The following is a 27,302-nucleotide window of genomic DNA, read 5'->3' as shown; positions in this document are numbered from 1 at the left end:
AAAAGACAAAGACCAACGTTCCAATTAATTTATTTAAATTCATTAATGTTGCAAAAAATATGATGTGCAACAAATCAAGACACAAGTTATATTCCTAACAGGTCAAAGAAAATATTACATCTCCTTAGAAAATCATGACCAACTATAGTATTTCTTACAGGGACCACATTAATATCTTGCACACACAGACATCAGAACTGAATTTCTCACAATGTAAAATGACAGTACTAGGCTGGGCAACATCATCCTAAGAGTAGGAAAACATCACAGTACATTAATTTTGTCTAAATGACAGCAATGAACTTGTGGTAACAAAAGTATTTTTGAAATAGATATCAAAGTGCGTTAAGGTCTTAACAAACTCTGAGTTGTGTTCTGTGCGAATAGTGCTCCAAGGGCTGTGCAAGTCAGTGGCCCTGAACACCATCAATATTTACTAGTTAGGTTTACACAAATAAACAAGCAACTGTTAAAGGGACATTAAACTTTACAAAGTCCACATACAAAAAGTGCTGTGTAGAAGCTGATGAATTTTCCAAGTTCCTCCTTCGCCAAACTGCATAAAAATTTCCAAGTTCCTCCTTAGCCAAACTGCGTACAAATTTCAAAATGCAAATGTTTTCACTTCTTGTAGGATGTCTTAGAATCATATTTTATTCTAAGACATCCTACAAGCCTAATATCATTAATTTGAAAGCACAAAATCATTTTCATTTGGTGCTTAAGTGCTTTATGTGAACTTTTCAAAGCATTTTACTTAGTTCTCAAAACATAAGTAGGTCTACTATAAATTGTTGCAACATACTGTTATATTTAAATTTTATCGTCACTCCTTACTGTTAAACATGCCATACTACTTTAATTTCAATTATCATTTAGAACTTCAAAGGAAAGTTACATAACTGGGTCTCGCCACTGATCTGATTCTAAATTCATTCAGAATCTCAAGAAGGGCAGAGGGGGATGCTTGCCAGGTAATTCTTTTGTATTAGCTTAGAACATTGAGTAGATAATACCCCACTTCCGTCACCAGTTGGCCTTCCCATTCAAGTCTAAGTTCTTGACTCTTTCTCCCAGCAACTCACACACTTCCTATGACCTATGACAAGACAGACTCTTTAACAGCAAAATAGGCCTAACTTGTAAGTACATACATTAATACCTTTTACTCTATCCCGCTCAGATTTGTGGTCCATTTCTCAAATGTCCATACAGGATTAGAGAAAAAAACAGGCATGAAAACAAAATAGAATGGTGTAGCAATCTCTATTTTCAGCTTATCTCCTACTCCCGTTTGCTTGAGCAAGTTTAACACTTCTCTGCATATAACATGGGAAAAGGAAGGATGAACCTACTGTCACATCTCTACCAACCTCATCAGGAAACTGGCCTGTTCTATCTGGTATGTCCTAATGCTAATTTATCACTTTAAGAAATATAAAAAGCCACTTCTGTATAAAACACATTTCCAAATTCCCTGAGCATTCACATAAACGGCCAAATAGAAAAGTTATACAGTCTTTTTAAAAGGCCTCTATCAAAAAGCAGATCTCTTACCTTTTTAAATTCTGGAATTATGGTTGAAAAAATTCTAGCTACAGATATATGCTTGCCAATTAGCATATTTCAGTATTCAGTGCACTTACTAGTGATGTCCATTCTGGAAGAGTAAATCAATGTTCAGCAAGAGTGAAATATGAAAAGGACACACGTGGCCAGGCGCGGTAGCTCACACCTGTAATCCCAGCATTTGGGAGGCTGAGGCAGGCAGATAGCGAGGTCAGGAGTTCAAGACCAGCCTAGCATGGTGAAACCCCGTCTCTACTAAAAATACAAAAATGAGCCAGGCATGGTGGCGTGTGCCTGTAATCCCAGTTACTCAGGAGACTAAGGCAGGAGAAATGCTTGAACCCAGGAGGCAGAGGTTGCAGTGAGCCAAGATCGTGCCACTACACTCCAGATTGGGTGATGGAGACTCTGTCTCAAAAAAAAAAAAACAAAAAAACAAACAAACAAAAAAAGGACACACATACAGTGGCATATTAGGTGACAGCTATGTCTTTATCCCTCTATAAAGGTTTGCTTTCTCTTACTTCCTAGTTTTATCACTTTCCAATGACTCTGCTAGACCCTACTTAAAATCATATTTCTGCATATCTCCCTCCGAGTTAGACTGTTAAGCTTAAATTGTGGGGTGAAGAGAACATCTTCCCTTGGTGCTTAAGAGTATGATCAAGCAGAACACAGAATCAAATTATTTCACATGAAAAACTTCTGACTAAAAAAGGGGCACTTAGAGCCTAGTGACAGAAGCATCAAAATAAGCCAGTTAAATGAGATCCACGATCCCAACAGAAAGATAAAAAGTACAATCACATATACTTTCACCTCAGTCAGTAATGGGAATTTTTAAAATTTATTTATTTATTTATTTTTTTTGAGACGGAGTCTCGCTCTGTCGCCCAGGCTGGAGTGCAGTGGTGCGATCTCAGCTCACTGCAAGCTCCACCTCCCGGGTTCACGCCATTCTCCGGCCTCAGCCTCCCGAGTAGCTGGGACCACAGGCGCCGCCACCTCACCCGGCTAGTTTTTTGTATTTCTTAGTAGAGACGGGGTTTCACCGTGTTAGCCAGGATGGTCTCGATCTCCTGACCTCATGATCCGCCCATCTCGGCCTCCCAAAGTGCTGGGATTACAGCCTTGAGCCACCGCGCCCGGCCAGTAATGGGAAATTAAAATGGAATAATATGGGAAAATGTTGCATAGCTATAGATTAGAAACAACAGACTTAGTAAGTGCTCTTCCTCTAACCTACTAGTTATGATTTTGAATCTTATAAAACATTTATTGTGGGTACATCTCTATACCAGATTCCATTCAGGTGTAGGTTAAAGCAGGTATCCCTTTAGTTTACTGATTCACAGCACCTCATTTTCATTATATCCCAGGTGTTATCACTGTTGTCTCTGAATTTTAATGGTTAACAGAACAGTCTTCTACTTTTTGAAAAAAAAACTCAGAAAAACATCACTTTTGCAACACTTATCTACCGTTAGGAGCAATGACTGCAAAATAAAAAATCAGAATAACGCAAAAAAGAGTTGAAGTTATTCTTCGTATTTTTTAAACTGAAGAACCAAGTACTTAATGTGGTAGAAAACCACCTATTAAAAACCTTAGCCCATTCTGAGCAACGTAAAGATGTATAGATGAAAGACTACGTTAAATCGTCTACCAATAAAGAATCTAGGCCGGGCGCGGTGGCTCACGCCTGTAATCCCAGCACTTTGGGAGGCCGAGGCGGGCGGATCACAAGGTCAGGAGATCGAGACCACGGTGAAACCCCGTCTCTACTAAAAATACAAAAAAAATTAGCCGGGCGCGGTTGTGGGCGCCTGTAGTCCCAGCTACTCCGGAGGCTGAAGCAGGAGAATGGCGTGAAACCGGGAGGCGGAGCTTGCAGTGAGCCGAGATTGCGCCACTGCACTCCAGCCTGGGCGACAGAGCGAGACTCCGTCTCAAAAAAAAAAAAAAAAAAAAAAAAAAAAAAAAAAAAAAAAGATTTAATGACAAATTCAATACAATTGTTTATACATAATCCTCATATGGTAAATTCAGAAGGAATGCCTAACTTGTTACTGTTAGTTTGCTTCTTCAACAAAAAGTGTTCCTAAGATGTGAGCAAGCAATAATGGTTTTGGCTCAATTCACTGTAATGACATTATTTCAGGATCTGCCAAGAGCTGCTGGATCCAGGTTAAGTCAGGAGGCTGCTGAGGAATGTTTCATCCTGGGAATCCTCCAGCATCTCTCTCTTAGAACTGGTTTTAAGTTAGCATGCCAAGTTTAGGACTGAGGAGGACAAAAAGTATAGGAAAGTTCCCTTTTGTAACAGAAGGCTTATAAGTACATGAGAATGGTAACAGCCACATGTGTGTTCAATCTAGGATAGAATAAATCCTAAAAAGTTAGCTCACATCCACTTCAATTTTGCTACCCTAGACCACTGTTTTGCAAAATACCTTACAGGAAGGGTTGAAGAGTAGCCATGACCTTCAAATTTGGCAGGTATTATGTTTATCAGCTGTATATGAGTCTTTCAAGTATATGACACAGTATTAGATCAATCTGTTGTTTTAGAAATAATTTTGTCGGTAATTAAACTTTCTGTTTGGAGGCACAAACACAATTTATTTCAATGTAAAGGTACTTACCAAATGAAACCGTTTAAATGCTTGTAACAAATGTGTTATCCAAAACAGCACAATATAATGATGCTCTCTCAGACTTACAAAATTAACCTAATTTACAGTATTGTCAAACATGATTTCATAGAAACTTGAATAAACACCAGATCTAACTAGGTCAAACAACTACTGAGTTCAAATAATTGATATGGAAGTATTTTGGTAAAGTGCCCATAGTGAGAGCAGTTTAAAAAGCAGCCCCTGTTTTCTGTAGAAACAGTTGTGACAGTGAATAACTCATCACATTCTCTGCAGTACTACTCAGCACTCACACACACTCAGGGGAGCAATACCCTGGACACATAGCTTATTTCACATTAGTGAACAAACTCAAGATTTTTATAAAGTTCTGACTTTGGGCCAGAAGATAAAATGTCCCATATATACATATACACAAACCCCAATTCCTAGCCTCTTAAATCCTCTAGTTCTAAAAATGGCTTTTTGACTTGTCTTTAAGTTTAAAAAGGAAAAAGTGTGCAATGCACTTGCATTTGTACTTGCTGAATTATGAAACAATATATGTTAAATAAGAAAAAAATCTTGGGATGGTACTAATACACTTCGATTATATACATGATCTTTGGGTATTCAATTCATGAGAATCCGTCTGTTGCCTTATGAGAAACTTAATTTTCTAAGTTACCCAGGAAATGTATTTAACAATTTACAAAAACAAAAATTCTAATATGCACTTTACAAAATCATGGTCTTATTTACCTGCATATTTCTTCCATAAGACAGGTACACATTAAAAAATATTGCTCAATAACATAAAAATATATATTATTTCTTTCCCTTGCCATTTATGCATATAAATATTTCACGGAAGATGCATCATTCAATAAACAAATGCAAAAACTGCTTTATATAGTGTAGTTCTCTGCTATTTAGCAATACAAAATATAAAATAATAATACAGTTAGCTATTAAAGAGCTAAATTCAAGAGATTTGCAAACCAATACAGCAGTGAACAGTCCCTTGTATAATACAAAAGTCCATTATGAAAAAGTCAAGTCGGTTTTGTAACAGGTTACATAAAAATATGGGCCAATAAATGCATTATGAATGCAAAAACAGCACTGCTCCATCAGCACATTCTTCAGTCTTGTTTGGACTAGGTGCCAAACTTACTGTTCACTTTTCGGTTCATCTTGTTTTCCATTAAGCTCTTGATCAACTCTGTTTAATGAAGAATATATATAATGAGAAACCAGCAGCTGAACAATTTTCTTTCTAAAAATAATGACTATTTTAGCATAGAATATTACTCTGTTAAAGACGAAGCTTTGCAAAGAAGCAGACGTAGTAAAAACAGTTACCAGACATCATTTCCCCAACCAGAAAAGAGAATTTTTAAAGGCAGGGGGACTCTGGCAAGAAATGTGACTGTTGTTTCTTTAAAGATTATAAAATACTTTACATACAAATGCATATAAACTTTCTTAGAAGTTCAAGTTACATGGCATATTAAAATCTTGACCGGTAACTTGGCTGTGGTGAGGATCCAGGTGGTAAGAAACTGGCAGGAAAAAAAACTCCCTCAAAAATGATTCTGTTAACTAAAATATGAAAGTGCCACGAACGCCACCAATTGATCAATCAATATTTTAAAATCCAGTGATAAAAAAATGCATCCTTATAGAACCCGTAATTATTCTCCAAAACTTACTGGTACACAGTCCAGTCTGTGAATGCCTTAAATTTGTTTTGACAGTATGAAGCCTTAAGAATTTAACATTCAAAAATATCTAAATATAAATTAATTATTGGCTGGGCACAGTGGCTCACACCTGTAATCCCAGCACTTTGGAAGGCCGAGGCGGGCAGACTACTTGACCAGGAGTTCGAGACCAGCCTGGGCAACATGGCAAAACTCTGTCTCTACAAAAAATAAAAATTAGCCAGGTGTGGCAGCGTGCACCTGTAGTCCCAGCTACTCGGAAGGACTGCTTGAGCCCTGGAGACGGAGGCAGCAGTGAGCCGAGACTGCACCACTGCACTCCAGCCTGGGTGACAGAGAAGACCTTGTCTCAAAAAACAAAACAAAACAAAACAAAAACCCATCAAAAAACTTATTTATTTAGTGGTGGGTTGGACATCAGTCATATCAAAATTTAGACATGTGGGGATTAGAAGGATTACATAAATTACCACATAATAATTACAACCTTTCAAAGATAACAAACAGTCTATTACTATTACATTTGTAGTGGTCTGAATAACTGATCAGGGACCTTTAAAACAATCTGGTATTAGATATAGAAAAATATTTTTCATATGTTTTTATTCTTATCACCCATTACTATGTCCACCTGAATATTAGTAAAACAGACCTAAAAGCCCTGGTCTGTGGTAAAGCCAAAGTAACATTTTAAAATATTTTAAATATTGTTATAAAAAATTTGGAATGTACATATTTCTGATAAGGCATGCAAAATATATCAAATCCTCTTAACATCTGAAATTTCCTTACCAACTAATTTCATAATCATTTTTAAACTCCCCTGAAACATTTTAACAATCTGTATCTGCATGGCCACACTTGCATCCAGTTGTTTGAAAGAAACATTTAAATCTGCTATCCTTTTTCTATCACTGGGGACATTGGATCTCACTGTTGTCAACATTTCTTCAACCTTCTTCCCCACAAGCCCTTCAAGAAAATGGTTTTACCCCTTCTTCCCCTGCTCCCCAAAAACCTGCCATAGGGACTCATAGTTTCGTATTTTCCTTAGCACCAGTACTTATCATATCATGGAGTTGTCACCTTAAATAAGCTCCCTTGTACCTAGCCTCTGTAAAGTTTGGTTTAGGCTGGGTGTGGTGGCTGACGCCTGTAATCCCAGCACTTTGGGAGGCCAAGGTGGGCAGATCACCTGAGATCAGGAGTTCGAGACCATCCTGGCCAACACAGTGAAACCTGGTCTCTACTAAAAATGCAAAAATTAGTCAGGCGTGGTGGTGGGAGGCTGTAATCCCAGCTACTTGGGAGGCTGAGGCAGGAGAATCGCTTGAACCCAGGAGGCAGAGATTGCAGTTAGCTGAGATTGGGCCATTGCACTCCCACCTGGGTGACAAGAGCAAAACTCTGTCTCAAAACAAAACATGCCTATCTAAATTTAATTTAAAAATTAAATTTTATGCTTTTCAGATTGACAAAAATTTATTATTTTTTAAGACTAAAAAAACTACAGAAACCACAAAGTTTTTGAAAGATACATGTAATAATTGTATTTATGGTTAAACACAAGTAAAAAAAAACTCAAGATAAAATAGTGACCGGTTTCAAACAATACATTTAAAGTACAAATTCCTTATTTTTTTCTGATGTCTAAATTACTTTACAGTATTAAAAACTTTTTTTAAAAAAGGCTTAATACAGCACATTTTATCAACAAAGGCAATTCACTGTGAAATCTATGAAGCGGCTGGCTTCAAAATATTCTACAATTACAAATCATATTTTTAATTTCAGTCACGTGTCTGTCGGATGCACAGTAATGCCTAGAAAGGAATGAGAAATCAGCATGATCTAAAATCACTGTCTACATTTATGTTAAAGTGTTGGTTAAACTGTGAAGTGTCATACAGAAGTGTAAAACTGATTCTATCATAAGGCCTACTGAATTCTCACTCATCAACAGAAACAAAATGTGTTCAAAGTTAAGAATGTTCCAGTTAGTTACAGTTGGCTCCTTAGAATGGTCAAGATAATTACATATAAATCTCTCACCATAACTCTTAAGATTGCATTAAACTATGTTTTGCTAATTTAATTGCCAATATTTTAAAGATCTAACAAACTAGATCCAAATTCTACATTTTTCTAAATTATTACATAAAATTGTAAGTATTTTATACCCTTGCCTTCTTTCACCATCTATGTCAAGGTATCAATAGATAATAGTTTGTTATGCTCAAAGCAGAAGTGTTCAAAATTAAATTTAAAATAGAAAGCAGAGTGTTTAACTGTTAAATGGGACACTGAGATTTTAGGTATTTTATCACATGTAGAATTTGACTGGTTAGCAAGCCATTTAATTTAAGCATAAAAGGAAATTAATGTTGGTTAGCCAAAGAATATATGCATTGCAAATATAATAATCAACCCCAGGGAAATAAATGGATAGCTTTTAAAAAGTCTGCAAAAATATTTCAAAAGCACAAGTTAGCCATTTAAAGAAAATGGTGAAACAACTGAAGTCTTTTATTTGGTGTTCCAAATACCATTTTTAGTAATTTCTGTGGTTTCACCATTAGTACTTGGACTAAGAAGGAGAGAGAAGGGTCCGTGGTCTTTAAGTCTTAATTGGCATCACATATGGCAATAAAACAGGGTGAATCCAAGTCATATTCAGCCTTAGGAACTCTGGGTTCACCCTATATTTGGAAGTTGGGTACGTTTATATTTACAAATGCTATTATCTTTGTCTACAAGCTAACCAACCAATAAGGAAGAGTTAGTCTGCAATGCAAATGGACTAGTCTAGATGCAACCCAGTCAAGGTGTGCATATACCTTTTTTGTTTCTTTTTAAACTTTTCTTCTTCATACCTTTGTAGGGAAGAGTTATTTCAGTAAATATACATGTTATGAAAATGAATAAAAACTTGAAAAAAGGTACTTAAACCCATTTACATTTTCCAGCAAAACGAAAAATATTTAATACATGATGTAGAAAGTAAAAACTGACTTAATAAGTCTGACTTTCCCACATTAAATAGAGTAAAACCTCATGTGAGCAGAACAAAGAAACTTTTCCACATGCATTGTAATACTCAGGTATTTATGTTAACAGCCTTCTATCAAGTCCAAGAAGTTACATGGAAGAATGTGAATCTGATAATCAGAACAAAATTGCAGTCACTGGAAAACATTAAGGTTATAATGATTTAAATATTTTTATTTATTTAGCAATATAATTATTCAATAATAATATTCATGATGAGTTTACTCAAATTTGTTGAGCACCATGTTCAAGTCTGGAGAACGTTCTTTAGTACTGATCAATTAGAAAAATCATCTCTTAGATTATAACCAGTCTAAAAAGTATAACATGAATCACAACCAGAAATAATTTATCCTAGTTCTTCAATTGACAGCCTGAAGAAAATGCTAACTTATGGGGACGGTGTGGGAAATGGCTTCTTCCTCTTTTTCTTTGTTACACACACACACACACACACACACACACAGAGACACACAGTTATAAAATACATAAAGAATGAGTATTGAAAAGTATTATCCGTTGCACATCAAAATATTAAGATCCAATACAATTAAGGAAATAAAACAAAACATACTGTTTTATGCATTCTGGTATGCCAACATATTCCATGGGGACAAGCTCTGCTAGTTCTGCCAAATTAAAGACGTATCTAATTTTTTGGCTGAATTTTGAGCTATGGAAGAAAATAAAAATAATTACCTCCATATTTCTGACAAATACAATGGATACAATGTTTACAAGATACAAAAATTTCTTATATACAAATGTAAGAATTTTTTTTTAAAAACTCATGTCATTTTGAATGTTCAAAACACAAAAAGATGATAAATGTCTGAGGTGATGTATGTGCTAATCACCCTGGTTTGATCATTATACAATGTATACACATATCAAAATATAGCTCTGTATCCCATAAATATGTATAGTTATTATGTGTTAACTAAAAATAAATGAAAAAAAAGTTAAAATAAAATTAAAGTCAATGGCTCTCAAAAATTACCTAATAAATGGTCTTGTAACAGCCAGAAGTGTTCTGATAAACCAAGAAGGATGTACAATGATTAGGGATTTTAGATTTTTCCGTAACCTGGAGTTAATAAAAAAACAAAACAAAACAAAAAAACACACATACACAAAGAAAATTAAAAATCTCTATAAATTCTAATGCTAAAAGTCAAGACATCAATAAATATGTGCAACTTTATACAAAATAATAGTTGAAAAATCTCACCCAGGAGTTTTCATTTAGGTATGATACCCCTGTAGACAAGAAAAAGGATTCTTGAATTCTGATGGTCCCTCCTACTGCTATGAAATGAACTTTACTTTATTTGGCCAAATTTATGTCCATAGTATAGCCTGTTATTAAATGTCTCCTAGCATACACATTCACTTGTCTTCAGGACTCTGTCAACCAGGGAAAGAGGCCATCCTGAATGTAAAAGTAAACTATCCTCATTTTCCAAGACTAGGGAGAAATTGGTGCTAAGTTCTTCAAAATCACGAAAAGCACTGTGCAGGCAGAGAAGTGTGAGTGGAGAAGATGACCACAGGAACAAAAACAAATCAGATCTAACTCCTATTCTCAAGGAATTTAAAGTTTTGATTAAATATTAAAGGTATTATCCTAGAGCTCTTCTTTTTAAATGACTAAATACAAACATTGTATTATGCATATTTCACACATAAAGTGAGATACATATATAATCACAAGAGCTAGCCAATGTCAAATTTAGACTTGATTTAAATTAGCCATGGCAAGATCAAACCAATTGGAAGATCACATTCCTTCCATTAAGTACTAATGACTAACTCCCAAGACAATACGCTTCAAAAGCTTGTTCCAAAGAAAGACTTTTACAACTAAACAAGCATCATTAAGAAACATAAAGACTGAGCACTGTGTCTCATGCCTGTAATCCTAGCACTTTGGGAGGTCGAGGCAGGTGGATCGCATTAGTCCAGGAGTTCAAGAACCAGCCTGGGCAACATGCGGAAACACTGTCTCCACAAAAAATACAAAAATTAGCTGGGTGTGGTGGCACAAGCCTGTAGTCCCAGCTACCTGGGAGGCTGAGGTGGGAGAATCACCTGAGCCTGGAAGGTCGCCGCTACAGTGAGCAGAGATTGCACTACTGCACTCCAGCCTAGGTGACAGAGTGAGACCCTGTCTCAAAACAAAACAAAAACAAAAACATAAAACATCCTAAGCACTATAAATTAGGCAAACCTCAGAATGTAATAAAATAGGAAACACACTACATTCTCCATCCTTTCCCAAGATGTAAATAGTAGGAAAGTGTTCAATGGGGAGAAAATTGCACCTTATAAATAAGGAGAAAGTGTTCAATTTCTCCTTATAAATAAGGAGAAATATAGAGCTACTTTGTAAGTTAGAAGAATTAAGGTTCTTTATAGAAAAATCAAAATTGATTTCCCTCACAATATTCTAAAATGCTATCTTTAGAAAACAGAAACCTGCCATGAAATTAATAAATAAAATTTAAAAAATAAATGGTGTTTTAAAATAGCAACTGAAGGCCGGGTGTGGTGGCTCATGCCTGTAATCCCAGCACTTTGGGAGGCCGAGGCAGGAGGATCACCTGAGGTCAGGCGTTCGAGACCAGCCTGACCAACATGGAGAAACCCCATCTCTACTAAAAATACAAAATTAGCTGGGCGTGGTGGTGCATGTCTGTAATCCCAGCTACTTGGGAGGCTGAGGCAGGAGAATCGCTTGAACCTGGCAGGCAGAGGTTGCAGTGAACCAAGATGGTGCCATTGCACTCCAGCCTGGGCAACAAGATCGAAACTCCGCCTCAAAAAAAAAAAAAAAAAAAAGGCAACAGAAAACAAAGTTTGATCTACTAAAGCCATTATAAAAATTTATCAGACTAGCTTTCAACTTGTATGTGTATTACCTTCTATCAATTTGCTGATAACATTTCCTGAGCCATCCCAGACTGGGCATTTTTCTTCGAGTTGTTGCACCATTTAAATAAACTATCATGTAGTTTTCTGCTACTAATAGCTCCAAAGTGCCAATAACATATCTGTAAAAAACAAATTAAGTTTAAGCCTTAAAAATCACTGTGCATAACTGAACTAGGTTCTCTAAATTATACAATTATACAATTCCCTCCTCTCTCCTACAATGAAAATGCTCAAACTGCATTAGCTTTTATTATGATTATTTTAAAAAGTTATTTTTTAGAGATGTATACTGAAATGTTTCTAGATGATTTGCTTCTGGGATTTGCTTTAAAATTATATACTGGGGGTTAGAAGTGGGAACAAAGTATAAATAGATAATTGTTGAAGTGACTGATACATGAAGATCTGATATACTTCTCTTTAGCCCTGTGTATGTTTGAAACTTTCCACAATACGGTTTTTAAAAACACCACTAACCTGACAAATAGAATGACCTTGTGGAAAAAGAACTGATTCGGCTCAGTTATATTGGCCTTCTAGGGGTAGATGTAATTTAGCCACATGATTTTGAGAGAAAAATCACTTCTTTACACTTAATGTGCCTGCAAATGTAAAATAAAACAGTTGGGACAGGTAAGGCATGGTGGCTTACTTGAGCCCAGGAGTTTGAGATCAACGCTGGCAACACAGTGAGACCCTGTCTCTACCAAAAATTACAAAGTCAGCAGGATGTGGTGACATGTGCCTGTAGTCCTAGCCACTAGGGAGACTGAGGTAGGAGGATGGCTTGAGCCCGTGAGGCCAAGGCTGCAGGGAGCCGTAGTTGTACCACTGCACTCCAGCCTGGATGACAGAGTGAAACTCCAACTCAAAACAAAACAAAACCAAGTTGGAACAAATAATCTGAGATATATTTCCCCGTTTTAAAATGACAATTTTTCTCTTGAATTGGAAAACTATTGTTTCATCATATCGAAGAATAAGGACTCATCTAGTCCTGTATCTAGTAACAAATACTTTTATTTTAACCTTCATTCTGTTGTTCACAAACTTGCACTTGAAAAGATACGGGATATTTATTTTTCTGAGACAGGGTCTTACTCTGTCACTCAGGCTAGAGTGCAGTGGCAGAATCACAGTTCACTGCAGCTTTGACCTCATGGGCTCAGGTGATACTCCCACCTCAGCCTCCTGAGTAGGTGGGGCTACAGGCCCATACTACCATGCCTGGCTAATTTTTTGACTGTGTAGACAAAGGGCTTTGTCATGTTGCCTAGGCTGGTCTCCAACTCCTGGACTCAAGTGATCTGCCCATCTCAGTCTCCCAAAGAACTGGGATATTTATAATTTTTACAAAGGTTAAGTTTCTTAAGGTGTAGATCTAATTAGCTCAAAATTCTGTCCAAATGTTTTTGTTAAATATATACTTACTTAAAGAGATTGTCCATCAGGTATCTATAGTTAGGTTGACTACTTTCAGGCATGAAACAGACAGCAAACACAACAATGGCATTTAATCCATCCCCATAATATCCTAAAAAAGAAACCAAAGACAGTATCACCGCATGATTTTACTCTTACGCATTTTTAGAAGACATCTGTATGATTGGTAAATTATAAATAAGAGTTTACTTTTCACAAACTTCTGTATTAAATGTATGTTTTGTAAATCTTATATGGTCTTATATAGAATTTTAATTTCTTCTTCCCAAAAAGAGAACAGTAAAATTTAAAAAGGTCGGTGGTCACAAAAAAAAACCAAAAAAAAACCCAAGACCACTTAAATTAGCATATTTAAAAAGCCAGCCCTATGTTATCAAGTAGACAAATATAGTGATATAACCCAATACAATAGACACAATACAGCATCTGCAATGTATTTTTACTTATTTATATTATGCTTATGGTTAAAGTGGGTGTAATTTTTTTTTTTTTTAGATGGAGTCTCATTCTGTTGCCCAGGCTGGAGTGCAGTGGTGTGATCTTGGCTTACTGCAACCTCTGCCTCCTGGGTTCACGCGATTCTCCTGCCTCAGCCTCCCAAGTAGCTGGGATTACGGGTGCACGCCCCCCTGCCCGGCTAATTTTTTGTGTATTTTTAGTATAGACGGTGTTTCACTACATTGGCCAGACTGGTCTCGAACTCCTGACCTCGTGATTTGCCTCCCAAAGTGCTGGGATTACAGGCGTGAGCCACCATGCCCGGCAAAGTGGGTGCTTTTTAATTTTTAAATTTTTTTTTAAAGATAGTATCTTGCTCTGTTGCCCAGGATGGAGTGCAGTGGCACAATCACAGCTCATGCAACCTTGAACTTCTGGGCTCAAGGGATCTTCCCACTTCACAGCATCCAGAGGAGCTGGGGATACAGCACACACAAACACACCTGGTTAACTTTTTAAACATTTTTTTGTAGAGATACGGTTTCACTGTGTTGCTCAAACTGGTCGTGAACTCTTGGCCTTAAGTAATGCTCCTCCTTTGGCCTCCCAAAGCGCTGGGCATAAGCCACATCACCAGAGCCATAAGTGAGTGATTTTTAAAAGGTAAGTTTTATATTTCAAAATGCTAGCATTTTGTAGAATTTAGGACATTAAAACTAAATTAGGTCGGGCGCGGCAGCTCATGCTTGTAAATCCAGCACTTTCGGAGGCCAAGGTGGGCAGATCACTTGAGGCCAGGAGTTTTGAGACCAGTCTGGCCAACACGGTGAAACCCCGTCTCTACTAAAAATATAAAAAATTAGCTGGGTGTGGTGTGCATCTGTAGTCCCAGTTACTCAGGAGGCTGAGGCACGAGAATCACTCGAACCTGGGAGGCGGAGGCTGCAGTGAGCCAAGACTGTGCCACTGCATTCCAGCCCGGGCAACAGAGCAAGACTTGGGTCTCAAAAAAAAAAAAGAAAACCAAAAACTAAATTACATCTCTGACATAATTTTCAGTAATGGAAAACAGCGCTAAAATACCTATGTTTCAACTGCTTTCTTTAGATATTAAGCCCATATTTAGTAGCAAATACTTCTACTTTAACCTTCATTTCTATTGTTTACAAATTTGCATTTGAAAAGATTTGAACATTTCAAGAACATCAGAATCTTCACTACCTTTCTTAATCACTCAGTCACAAAATATATTAAGTGTGATAATGCAGTAAGATAAGGTGGTCTTATTTTCCCCTATAAAAAAGTGCTATTTCTGAAAGAGATTGAAGCCATAAATCAGGCCTTATAATTTGATTCCAGTGAACTAGCTGAATAATATATGTCTGTGGACTTCCTGATCCAGATTATGCCATTTTCTTCATCTGAGTATGATTAAATTAGGCAGAAGAATGCAACTACAAATATTCATGTGATTTGCTTTCAGATGAATGAAGACTGTAGAAATAAGCAGGGGAATGCATCTGGCATTAAAGTAAGTGGTAAATTAAGTGGAAATGACTCCGAAAAAAAATCAATCTGCTTGACCCATGTGCCGCTCTGTCCTGTGTTAGGAGGATTTAAGGTAGTGTGACATGCTCTACAGTGAGTTGTGTTCTGACTTGCCACTAACATTCTAGCACTATTTACAATGTGCCTAGGTAAACTTCTATATATGGTACTGTTAGATTCACAGGATTTGTAACTTAAACTTTTATAGCTTTTCCTGTTTCTTAAGGGAAGGGACTTAAGCCTTGTATTTTTGTATATCCCATAAGTATGGAAAGTGGGTACTCTATAAAAATGTGGAGTGAATGAGCTCTCTATTAAAAAATAATTTGGGCTGGGCGCTGTGGCTCATGCCTGTAATCCAGGCAATTTGGGAGGCTGAGGCGGGTGGATCACAAGGTCAGGAGTTCAAGACCAGCCTGGCTAATATGGTGAAACCCCATCTCTACTAAAAATACAAAAATTAGCCGGGCATGGTGGTGCGTGCCTGTAGTCCCACCTACTTGGCAGGCTGAGGCTGGTGTATCGCTTGAGCCTAGGAGGCAGAGGTTGCAGTGAGCCAAGATTGCGCCACTGCACTCCAGCCTGGGTGACAGAGTGAGACTCCGTCTCAAAAAACAAAACAAAACAAAAAAATTAAAAAAAGGAAAAAAAAATTTGTTCAGGATTTTAAGGCACATTAAGAGTTAAGGTTAAAAAGTCTAAGTTTTAGGGCTGGGCACAGGGGCTCAAGCCTGTAATCCCAGCACTTTGGGAGGCTGAGGTGGGCAAATCATGAGGTCAGGTGATCAAGACCATACTGGCTAATACGGTGAAACACTTTCTCTACTAAAAATATAAAAAATTAGCTCAGGTGGTGGCATACGCCTGTAATCCCAACTACTCGGGAGGCTGAAGCAGGAGAATCCCTTGAACCAGGGAGGCAGAAGTTGTAGCGAGCTAAGATCACGCCACCGCACTCCAGCCTGGGTGATGAGCAAGAGTCCATCTCAAAAACAAAAAAAAAGTCCAAGTTTTACTTATATCCATAAATGACTTCTAAAAGAATGCTCAAAGCGGTTTTGTTTATAATAGCCCAAGCTGGAAACAACTCACATGCACATCAAAAAAAAAGAATGGATAAGCAAATTATGGTTTATCCATGCAATGGAAAACTACTCCCCAATAAGAAGGAATGTACTGTGGATACATCAACAACATGGATGAATCTCAAAAACTTCATACTGAAAAGTAAACAAAAGAGTGCACAGGATGATTTCAGTTACTATATATGAAATTCTAGAACAGGTAAAACTAATCAGGCGGTAGATATGACAGTGGCTACCGAGGTGAGTATTCACTGGGCAGGGGTATTAAAGAATTATTCTGGGACAATGAAAATGTTCTATATGTTTAGGGGTGTGGGTTATATATATGGGAATATACAGTTATATGGGCATTTGTCAAAACTCATTGAATTGTACACTTAAGATCAGGGCATTTCACTGTTTATAAATTATGGAGAAAGTATAGTCCCAGTTTTGGGTAGCCTAGAGACAGCTAAAAAAAAATTTCTTTTTAAAATTTTGAGACAGGGTCAAAAAACAAAAAACAAAACAAAACAAAACAAAAAACTGGAGTGCAGCGGCATGATCACGGCTCACTGAAGCCTCAACTTCCCAAGCTTGAGCTCTCTCTCCTCCCACCCCAGCCTCCTAAGTAGCTGAGACTACAGGCATACACCACCATTCCTGGCTTTTTTTTTTTTTTTTTTTTTTTTGGTGGAGACAAGGTCTATGTTGCCCAGGCTGGTCTTAAACCCCGGGGCTCAAGTAATCCTCCTGCCTCAGCCTCCCAAATTGCTGGGATTACAGACCTGAGCCACCATGCCCAACCTGACAGTTTTCACTACAAATTCTTTTGTACTTTTTCAACTTAGTGTAGGTATATAATCATTTTTAAATGGTACTTTTGGCTGGGCGCAGTGGCTCACGCCTGTAATCCCAGCACTTTGGAAGGCTGAGGCGGGCGGATCACAAAGTCAGGAGATCAAGACCAGCCTGGCTAACACGGTGAAAACTCGCCTCTACTAAAAATACAAAAAAATTAGCTGGGCTTGGTGGTGGGCACCTGTAGTCCCAGCTACGCGAGAGGCTGAGGCAGGAGAATGGTGTGAACCCAGGAGGCGGAGCTTGCAGTGAGCCAAGATCACGCCATTGCACTCCAGCCTGGGCCACAGAGCGAGACTCCATCTCAAAAGCAAAAAGAAAAAAAAATGGTACTTTTCTTCTTTTACTTCAAACCTATCATGTTTCTAAAATGATATGATAAATGCTTATTATTCTTTCAAAATTACATAATATCTCTAGGCAGAGTTTCTAAAACTATTTAGAATTCTGATACCACATTAAACAATTTGAAAAATGTTCAGTAACTCTTACCCCCATGGCTGATAACTTTTTTATAGGGTTCAATTGCCTTCATATCAACTCTGTGGTCCTGTTCTCCAATCCTGAACATACGCCAGCGTCGTCCATCTTCTTTTTCCTCTGCTGCTGTATATTCAGCAATTGAGCCTTTCCTAATTACTTCAGTAGTCTTGGGTTTTGGAAGATCATCTGTCAAAATAAAAAGTTTTTCAATCACCAATTGTTACATAATAAAAATCAAATTATACGTTAACCACTTTACTATCTAGATTTTACAGAGAATTTTCATTATACCATCTGTGCAATTTTAAATATCTCTTCCATAATGCAGGAAAAGGCTTATTCTTAACATGAGGCCATTTTATGTCTTTGGAAATCATGGTTAACTTTTTTTATTGCCCAATTTAGCAAAAACCACCTAATCACAGTGCAATGTATATCCACAAGTTCAGAAAATATAATTCATAGAGTCATCAAAATCTTAGTACATGTGCCTTACAATGCCTTTCCAGATTCAACTTGTGACAATATTCTCCCTGGCAGTTATGACTATAGGTTACTTCAAGTAGCTATCTGGGAGCCAATTTTGTTGTTGTTGAGCACATAAATTAACTGTAATACCAGATAGGAAGTGGTTAACTACTCAGTGATCACTTCTCATTTGATCAGTTTTATAAAGCAGAAAAGTATGTATAATATTTTGAAGTATACATGCAGAAGTCTATTTAAATTAGCATTAGCCAAAGCATAAGCACCAATGATTAAGTGTAATTTATGTTTTGAGATTGCAGTTTAGCTGATTTTTAATGTAGTAATAATTTTCAAAATTTCAGTATTATAGTCCTTACCAAAAGATGGGGGGAGGGGGAAACCTACTGTATGTTAGTTGTTTCCAAGACAAAGCTGTTAACGGAAAATATCCTTCCAGGAAATGACTACAGCAGCATTAAAGAAAGAAGAGACAAAACACATAGGCACAAAACTATTTCAGTAACTTTATAAAGTATTGCTTATTACTGGACTGTTTATTGAACCAGTAAAACAGGGAAGAAAAAAGAAACCAAAAATATAGCACATCACACTTTATTACAGTATAATACTGAATGCTAAACATTACTTTGAAAAAAAATCATTTTCAAGATGAAAAAACATATAAAAATTATAACAACTATATATAAGATACTGTAAACAATTTTCTAATTAAAGAAAGCATGCAAAGTAAAACACAGCACGATTCCTTTGAATTACAAATAACAAGGAATACTAGGTTTGGGGGCTAAAAGTATACATTAATTTAAGTTGGTTATTTCACAAAGTAGAGCAATGTCAGGCAAGCCTACTTAAAAAGCCAAAGGCAAACGCCTCCTTTCAGAACTCCCTTCCCACAAACTGTTCACTATATGTCTCTTTCAAAGTTTCTTACTTGATTGACTGAAAGAGAGCATGCCATAATTATCAAGAAATATTTTTGAAACAACTATGAAAAAACATGACAGCGCTGGGCAAATAAGAAGTGAAAAAAGCCACTGGTGTAATCTACCATATACAGAGTTTTGAAGTCCTTGAGAATATTCAAGTGTTAGCAGAATTTTGTATCTTAGTAACAAATATATGAACTTTAGAAAGAATGACATATTTCAAACAAAATCCTTTAATACATTAAAAAAGATCAGATTAAAAGCAGTGAAACATTTACCTTCCCACTCAAACTCATTACTATTCTCTGATGGTGTGTCTAAGCCATCTAAGTCAATCTCCCCACTTTCATCCAAATCATCTGACAATACAGAGCCATCACTAGGATCCAGTGTCAGGCTAATGTCTGGAGCCATTAGTTTCTTTCTCACTTTATTTCCATTAACTTCTAGTGAGCCTGGAATTGGAAAATAAAGAAAAAGATACGTTAACAAGGAATGCTTAGATGCTAAAGTTGAATAAGAAAAATTTTAACTACTTCATTCTTGGGAAAAATAATATTAATTAAACATAACTTCAAAGCACCTATTCACAAAATTCTTATTCTGATCATTGCTGTTTCTACATCGTTGGCAAGAGATCAATAAAGCATCAATGTCTTTTAAATAGAGGCAGACCTTATAGATACCTCTTACCACTAAAAATGATCTCCTCCACCCTTTTACTGTAAAACTTTCCAAAAACCAAGCATATGTTTTTGCAATTTTTTAAAGCATTCTAAAAATGCTTTCCTCAATGTTCAACTTATACTTTGACTTCTATGATGGAATAAAAACTCAAGTTTTTTTTTTTTTTGGACAAAGAAACGTGTTTAAAAAAATAACACAAAGTCCATAATTTAATTGAAAATAAGTGTCAAGCTCTTACCAGGCTGCTCCTCTGGTCCAGTTATAGCTAGTATATCTGCTTCAATACTATCATCTTCTGGTAAAGGTCTAGAAGACACAGGTATACTTTTTAACCCAGAAATTAAGGAAGAATTTTTTTTGAATTTCAATCTATTAAACATACAGCTTATAGAAATAAGTATTTGGAAAATGGAATAAAGCAGTGTTGTCGTTTTTGTGACAGTGTCTTGCTCTGTCACCTAGGCTGGAGTACAATGGCACAATCATGGCTCACTGCAGCCTTAACTTCTGGGCTCAAGAGATCCTCCCGAGTATCTGGGGCTACAGGTGCATGTCACCACGCTTGGCTAATTTTTAGTAGAGACAGGGTCTTGCTATGTTGCCCAGGCTGGCTTCGAACTTTTGGGCTCAAACGATTCTCCTGCCTTGACCTCCCTAAGTGTTAGGATTACAGGCATGAGCCACTGTGCCCAGCCTAGCAGTGTGTAAGATAAAGTCTCAGTCTTCTGACTAGCTAGGACTACAGTGGCACATCAACATGCCCAGCTAATTTTTAAAGTTTTTTTTTTGTAGAGACCAGATATTGCTATGTTGCCCAGGATGGTCTCAAGCAATCCTTCTGCCTTGGCCTCCCAAAACACTAGTATTATAGGAGTTAGCTGCTATGTCTGGCTACACTTTCAAAGTAAAAATTCTGACTATCAGAGCTGACTTATACACTTATTACATATAAGTAACACATAAAAGTAGATATAAATTCCTTATGCACAGCTTATTAAACATGTAACAATTTTAAATAAATATGACTGAAATGCACAAGTATAATGTGATATATGATGCAATGTATGAAGCTCAATTTTTACTCAGAATAAGACTGCAGCGACGATGGTTCAATTCTTCTGAGATCGGCATTCTTATATTTATTATCACCACCATATGCAACAGTGACTCAGGTCTCCTATCAGCTGTCCAACTGCTAAGCTATCCAACTGCTAAGGCACCTGATTATGCACTAGGATGTCTTCTGCCCACTATGGCATGGAAGCACTATTTAAATATAAGGTCTGCCTTTGTTCTTTTTCATCAGCCTACCTGGTGCCAATATAATTGTAAATACAAATGCAAACATGTGAAGGTGGCTGGCCAGATGACCTAGAAAACCCTTAATAATTTACTTAGTAAGGTTTTTTTGGGGGGAGGGGGCCGGGGGGGGGGATCCACAAAATTATTATTATTATTTTTTTTTGAGACAGAGCCTTGCTCTGTTACCCAAGCTGGAGTGCAGTGGTGCAACCTCAGCTCACTGCAACCTCTGCCTCCCGGGTTCAGGCAATTCTCGTGCCTCTGCCTCCTAAGCAGCTGGGACTACAGGCACGCGCCACCAAGCCTGGCTAATTTTTTGCATTTTTAGTAGAGACGGGGTTTCACCATGTTGGCCACGTTGGTCTCAAACTCCTGGCCTCAAGCGATCTGCCCACCTCGGCCTCCCAGAGTGCTGGGGTTACATGTGTGAGCCACCGCACCTGGCCACAAAATTAAAGAAAATTTTAAAAGACAACTAAAGACCTCCTTCTCTGAGGAATCCCTCAGACTTTGCTTAAAGGAAAAAAAAAAAAAAAAAAACACATTAAAACACTTTATTATAAAAGCAAAAATTTGGAAACTTAAACGACCAAAACAAAAATGAAAGATTACACAAGATTATACATATATTTGGTTGGAAACGAAGATACAAGAGAGTCAATCTAACTGTTGAAAAGAAACTTTTACTTCCTAGTATCAAATGATCACCTTGTATTACTGAGTTTCTTCAAGAAGCCGAATATTCCATTTAAAAAGTGACATCTCGTCCAGGTGCGGTGGCTCACACCTGTAATCCCAGCACTTTGGGAGGCCAAGGCAGGCAGATCACGAGGTCAGAGGCTTGAGACCAGCCTGGCCAATATGGTGAAACCCCGTCTCTACTAAAAATACAAAAATTAGCCGGGTGTGGTGGCGCGCACCTGTAGTCCCAGCTACTCGGGAGGCTGAGGCAGAAGAAATTGCTTGAATCCAGGAGGCGGAGGTTGCAGTGAGCTGAGATCGTGCCACTGCACTCCAGCCTGGGTAACACAGCAAGACTCCTTCTCAAAACATAAAAGTAAAAAAAATAACATCTCAATAAAGAAATTCTGCAGTTTTACTCTAAAATTGTTTTCATTTAAAAGCATTGCTCACATTGGAAAATCTTCATCTTGCCATTCTTCTTTAAGTTCCACACCTTCCATCCTCAGCCTGGATTCAATGTCAACTACAAATTCTTGATAATCCAGAGAGCCAATGTCCTATGAAGAGAGAAAAGTGTTTAACTTAATTTCTACTTTACTTTTTATCCACCGAAAAGGTGCAATAATCTTACATATTAGTTCATACATGATGTTTAGTACAGTGGTCTGGTCATGAATTCATTTACGGGGTTGCAATTTTTTTTTTTTTTTTTTAAGAAAAGAGAATATTCGGACCAAATATATTCTGGTAAAGTTAAGTACTGTTTATAGTAAGGATACTGTTCGGTGAAAATACTTGTTTTCAGTTGCATGTATAGTATCTCAGGTTATGATTTAAAATATATTTCATACTATGGATTATATTAAAAATTTGAAGTGGGGTAAGAAATAAAAATGTTCTTTATTACAGATTCATAATTAAATTTTCTGTCCCTTGGATAGAGGTTGATTCTAAACAATAGTATATAAATAATATCTAAACTCATGATTCAGCAGAGTCAACTAGTGTGCTTTTACATTTTCTTCTCAACAATTTGATGCCACAATTCCCAAGCCACTTAAAGAAGTCTATTCAGTAACTTCTCCTGTAAATGAACTATGCTATCTTTTGATTTGTTTCTTATCTATACTATGTCCTTCTCATATAGCTTGGCGTATGTTTTCAAACACTGAACTTGGTGAATGTCTTTTTATGCAACTACATATTTTAACATACGCCATGAACTTTAGTCTTAGCTTTTCCAAGGAATCATGTGAGTGCCAATATCCTCATTTCAAAAGTGAGAATCCAGAGATACTACCTCTGGTGCTGGAGTAAGAAACAGAAGTTTAGGTAAGGGAAAGATCAACCGATTAACAACGCAACAAAACAGTGAAAACTATAGAAGGAAAGAGGTATACATGAGTATTTAGTTCATTTACATTCAAGTCAATAGACGTCTAAAATTATTTAATAAATAGCAGTAACATCTTTTTTTTTTTTTTTTTTTTGCAGTAACATATTTAAGAGATACAGAGCATCACTAACAGTACTAAAAATAAAGTTAAAAGTGGTTGACACCAGGCTGGGAGCAGTGGCTCATGCCTGTAATCCTAGCACTTTGGGAGGCCAAGGTGGGCGGATCACTTGAGGTCAGGAGTTTAAAACCAGCCTGGCCAACATGGTGAAACCCCATCTCTACTAAAAATACAAAAACATTAGCCGGGTGTGGTGGCAGGCGCCTGTAATCCCAGCTACTTGGGAGGCTGAGGCAGGAGAATCGCTTGAACCTGGGAGGTGGAGGTTGCAGCGAGCTGAGGTCACACCATTGCAACTCCAGCCTGGGTGACAGAGCAAAATCAGCAGAAGACGAAAGAGGGTGAAATGGAGAAAATGACCAACGCTTTTCATAGTAAGTCCTTCTACACCATTTAATTTTTAAAACTATACTATGACTTTAAAAGATATTTATTAAATAAAATCAATTATGCCAGTCATTCACATCAACCAGTCTTCTAAAAGGAAAATGCAGTCATGTTCTATAGCTGTCTTGCCTGCTATGTCAACATGCAAAAGATGCAAAAAGTCATATAGAAAAAAGCCTTATGTTCTTTAACAACAAAATTACAATGGAAATGTCCTAAAGTGTTAGATTTCACAAGGTAAACTAAATTTGTGTCTCTGCCAAGACTGGAAGCCTCTCTGCCCAGTTTGAATTTTTACTTATACTCAAGAGAAGGTTTTAAACATTCCCAAAAGGTTTCAATGTTTGATGATACACTTGTTAGCACAGAAAAAAAGTGGTAGATGCTGACTTTTCAACACCAACTTATTTGCTTGAAAAAGTAAAAAGTAAAAATACAAAAATTCAGCCAGGCATGGTGGCGCAATGACTGTAATCCTAGCTACCAGGGAGTCTATCGCTTGAACCCTGGAGGCGGAGGTTGCAGTGAGCTGAGATTGCACCACTGCACTCCAGTCTGGGCGACAAAGGAAGACTCTTGTCTCAAAAAACCAAACAAACAACAACAACAACAAAAATCAAATAGCTCCTTGAAAGACAGCCCAAGTTTTTCAGCTATCTCAACCTATTTATTCCATTTTTACCTTAGTATCATATTGAATCATGTGTTAATACCTCAGCAGATAGACATGGATATTTAGTTTGAGGATAATCAATTATCTAAACTGAACATGGGGAAAGAGATATATATAGATTTACTCTACCATTTCATCATGAATTTTAGGGGAAAAGTACACTAGGTAGATCAAAACACTATTTAACGAACAGCCTGTACGTTTAGATCACCAAACATCCTTGAAAAAATCCTAGATCTGTGCTTCTCATTGCTCCCTTGAGGGTATATAGTTTTTAAACAATGAAATGAGATGCTCTATCAGAAATGTTAACACAAGTCGGGCGTGGTGGCCCACACCTGTAATCCCAACACTTAGGGAGCCTGAGGCGGACGGATCACCTGACGTCAGGAGTTCAAGACCAGCCTGGCCAACATGGTGAAACCCCATCTCTACTAAAAATACAAAAATTAGCCGGGAGTGGTGGCACTGGCCTGTAATCCCAGTGATCAGGGAGGCTGAGGCAGGAGAATCGCTTGAACCTGGGAGGCAAAGGTTGCAGTGAGCGGGGATCGTGCCATTGCATTCCAGCCTGGGCGACACAGCAAGAGCGCATCTCAAAAAAACTAAATAAAATAAAATAAACGTTAATACAAAATTTAGAGGAAAAACTAGAATGGTGCTGACTTCTCTCAAAATTGTGAAAATATGGCAAAAGATGATTGTGCCACCTACAAAAGTTACATTTATTATCACTATCCAGAACATACTGAAAACGCTGCGACCTTTAAAAAGATAAAGTCTACTAACTGATGTCTCAGTTTGTTGTAGTTAGAAATATCAGTTGCAATAAAAAACTATAATTGTGGAATATTACTGTCACATTATACTAGTATTCTGCTTTATAAGATGTAAACATAACACGACATCTTTTTTTTTTGAGACGAAGTCACACTCTGTCGCCCAGGCTGGAGTGCAGTGCTGCAATCTCGGCTCACTGCAGCCTCCGTCTCCTGGGTTCAAGCGATTCTTGTACTTCTGTCTCCCGAGTAGCTGGGATTGCAGGCATATGCGACCATGCCTGGCTAATTTTTGTATTTTTAGTAGAGACGGCGTTTCATCACATTGGCCAGGCTTGTCTCATCTCATTGCTTTATCATTTTTTGCTCTTGACCTCAGGTGATCTGCCCACCTTGGTCACCCAAAGTAACAAGACATCTTTTATCTACTATCAGCCCTGTAACTTACTAGATCTGGTTACATATACTTTCTCTGACGCCTTTCTCCCTATTGCTCCTTCTACCAGCATTACTCCAGACAGAATGAACAGAACTTTTCCAGAGTGCTTTCCACATGTACTAACCACTTTCACGTCCATCATCTCATATTCCAACCAGCAACTTTGGGATGCATGACACTTGTGTTATCATCATTGTATCTTATATATGAGGCAATGACACGACATCCTGGTCTCCATATCTAGTCCAGAACTGTTTCTAATACAGCACACCGTCAGCAGTGCACTGGCAACTGTATAAAGAATAAGCCTGTCATGCCTGATTTGGTTGCACTTAGCTTCAAAGGTCTTGTAGTGCCTGAAGGCCATAATAGCACTGACTTACGATAATCTAGTTCAAGTTCCGTTTGCAGAAGTGGATCTGTCATACTTCCTGTCTAAGCCCAACAGTGTTGGGCTGCACTAGAGATTACGAAGACTAGGAATAGAGTTTAGAAAAAATATAAAACAAGAACTAAGAATATGTGCAAAATGATGAAAAACTAGTCTGCAGGGGTAACTTAACTGAGTAACATCAGTTGTAATTTTGAGGAAACAGCGATTTACAAATTACGGAATTTGTTTCTACAATTGCAGAGATTCCTATAAACTATTAGAAAAACTACATTTAATTGAAAATAAGAAATCAGGTATTAGGTGAAATAGAGATCCTAATCAAGAGAAGGTGCGAATGAAAAAAGCAACACTAAAATGCAATCACATAGTTTATTCAACTAAATAAATAGGAGGCACTGTGACTATCTTGACGAACACCGCAAAAGCTGTGCCCTCAAAGAGCTCACAGGACACACAGACAAGTAACTCCAGAGACATGAGATGCATCCAGAAATCCAAACCATTTTGCCAGGTATTTAAACAGAAAAGCTAGTGTCTAGATTCACGCGGGGACTCGGCTTTTGACGTACACACTCTGTATTTGGTTGAGCGTACTCGGGAAGATCTATTAAAGCCCTGATTACTTATGCTGCTTCCGTGTCTATTCCCCGAGGTTACGAGGCATACCAGAGGTCCAAGTTTCTTTGTTCTGCACCAGGACGGACGCTGGTCATAAATACTGAACCATCGTAGCCCCACCACTTCACCCACACCAGGGTAAAAAAGGAGTGGAGGAAGGGCAAGGTTCCATCCCGAGCACAACTACCAGAAACGGAAAAGGGGTGGGGTGGGGGGCCAAACTGCCAAATACAAACAGGACCCGAGCCAAGGGCGGGGACCTAAACTGGGCGGAGATCCAGGAAGCGCCTTCCGAGCAGGTTCTATGGCTCCCCCCTACCAAGGATAACTCTCTGGGTTTCCTCTCCGCGGACGTCGTGGGCACGCGCCCGACAGACTTGCGCCCCTAGGCCGGTTCCCAGTCCAGCTACGGAGCCACGGTGCCAAGTCCTCCCAGGCCGCACTCACCCCGGAGGAAGCCTTGGCCCCCTCGTCCTCTTCGCCCCTCCAGGCCGGCGACGTGGGGCTGACGGCCAGGTCGTAAAAAGCAGCGCCGAGCGGAGCCCGCTCCCCTCGCTCGGCGGTGGAGACCCCAGCCCAATCCCTCGGCCGCAGCGGCACGGCGGCGGCGGCAACAGCTGACCCGGACGCAGTGAGAGGCCCCGGCGGAAGTGATA

The 27,302-nt window shown here is 38.0% G+C and overlaps 1 protein-coding gene across 2 annotated transcripts; it reads right to left on the bottom strand.

Annotated features, from left to right (window-relative positions):
* Window positions 1-13: 13 nt before the first annotated feature.
* LOC105493060 (BCL2 interacting protein 2) lies at window positions 14-27,302 on the bottom strand. Of its 2 annotated transcripts, XM_071101248.1 has the most exons (11): window positions 27,094-27,302; window positions 22,290-22,396; window positions 20,092-20,159; window positions 19,445-19,621; window positions 17,761-17,937; window positions 13,346-13,448; window positions 11,902-12,033; window positions 9,981-10,067; window positions 9,555-9,653; window positions 8,770-8,805; window positions 14-5,430 (listed from the first exon to the last, which is right to left on the bottom strand). In XM_071101248.1, the coding sequence occupies exons 2-11, from the start codon at window positions 22,337-22,339 to the stop codon at window positions 5,379-5,381; spliced, it is 981 nt and encodes a 326-aa protein (XP_070957349.1). In that variant the 5' UTR covers window positions 22,340-22,396; window positions 27,094-27,302; the 3' UTR covers window positions 14-5,378. The 2 variants fall into 2 exon arrangements, with proteins under 2 accessions (XP_070957349.1, XP_070922866.1); XM_071066765.1 differs by lacking the exon at window positions 8,770-8,805 and having other exon boundaries at window positions 27,094-27,299.

This window comes from Macaca nemestrina, chromosome 7 (genome assembly GCF_043159975.1).
Source record: "Macaca nemestrina isolate mMacNem1 chromosome 7, mMacNem.hap1, whole genome shotgun sequence".
Taxonomy (NCBI): Eukaryota; Metazoa; Chordata; class Mammalia; order Primates; family Cercopithecidae; genus Macaca; species Macaca nemestrina.
This window is presented reverse-complemented; position numbering and strand designations above follow the sequence as displayed.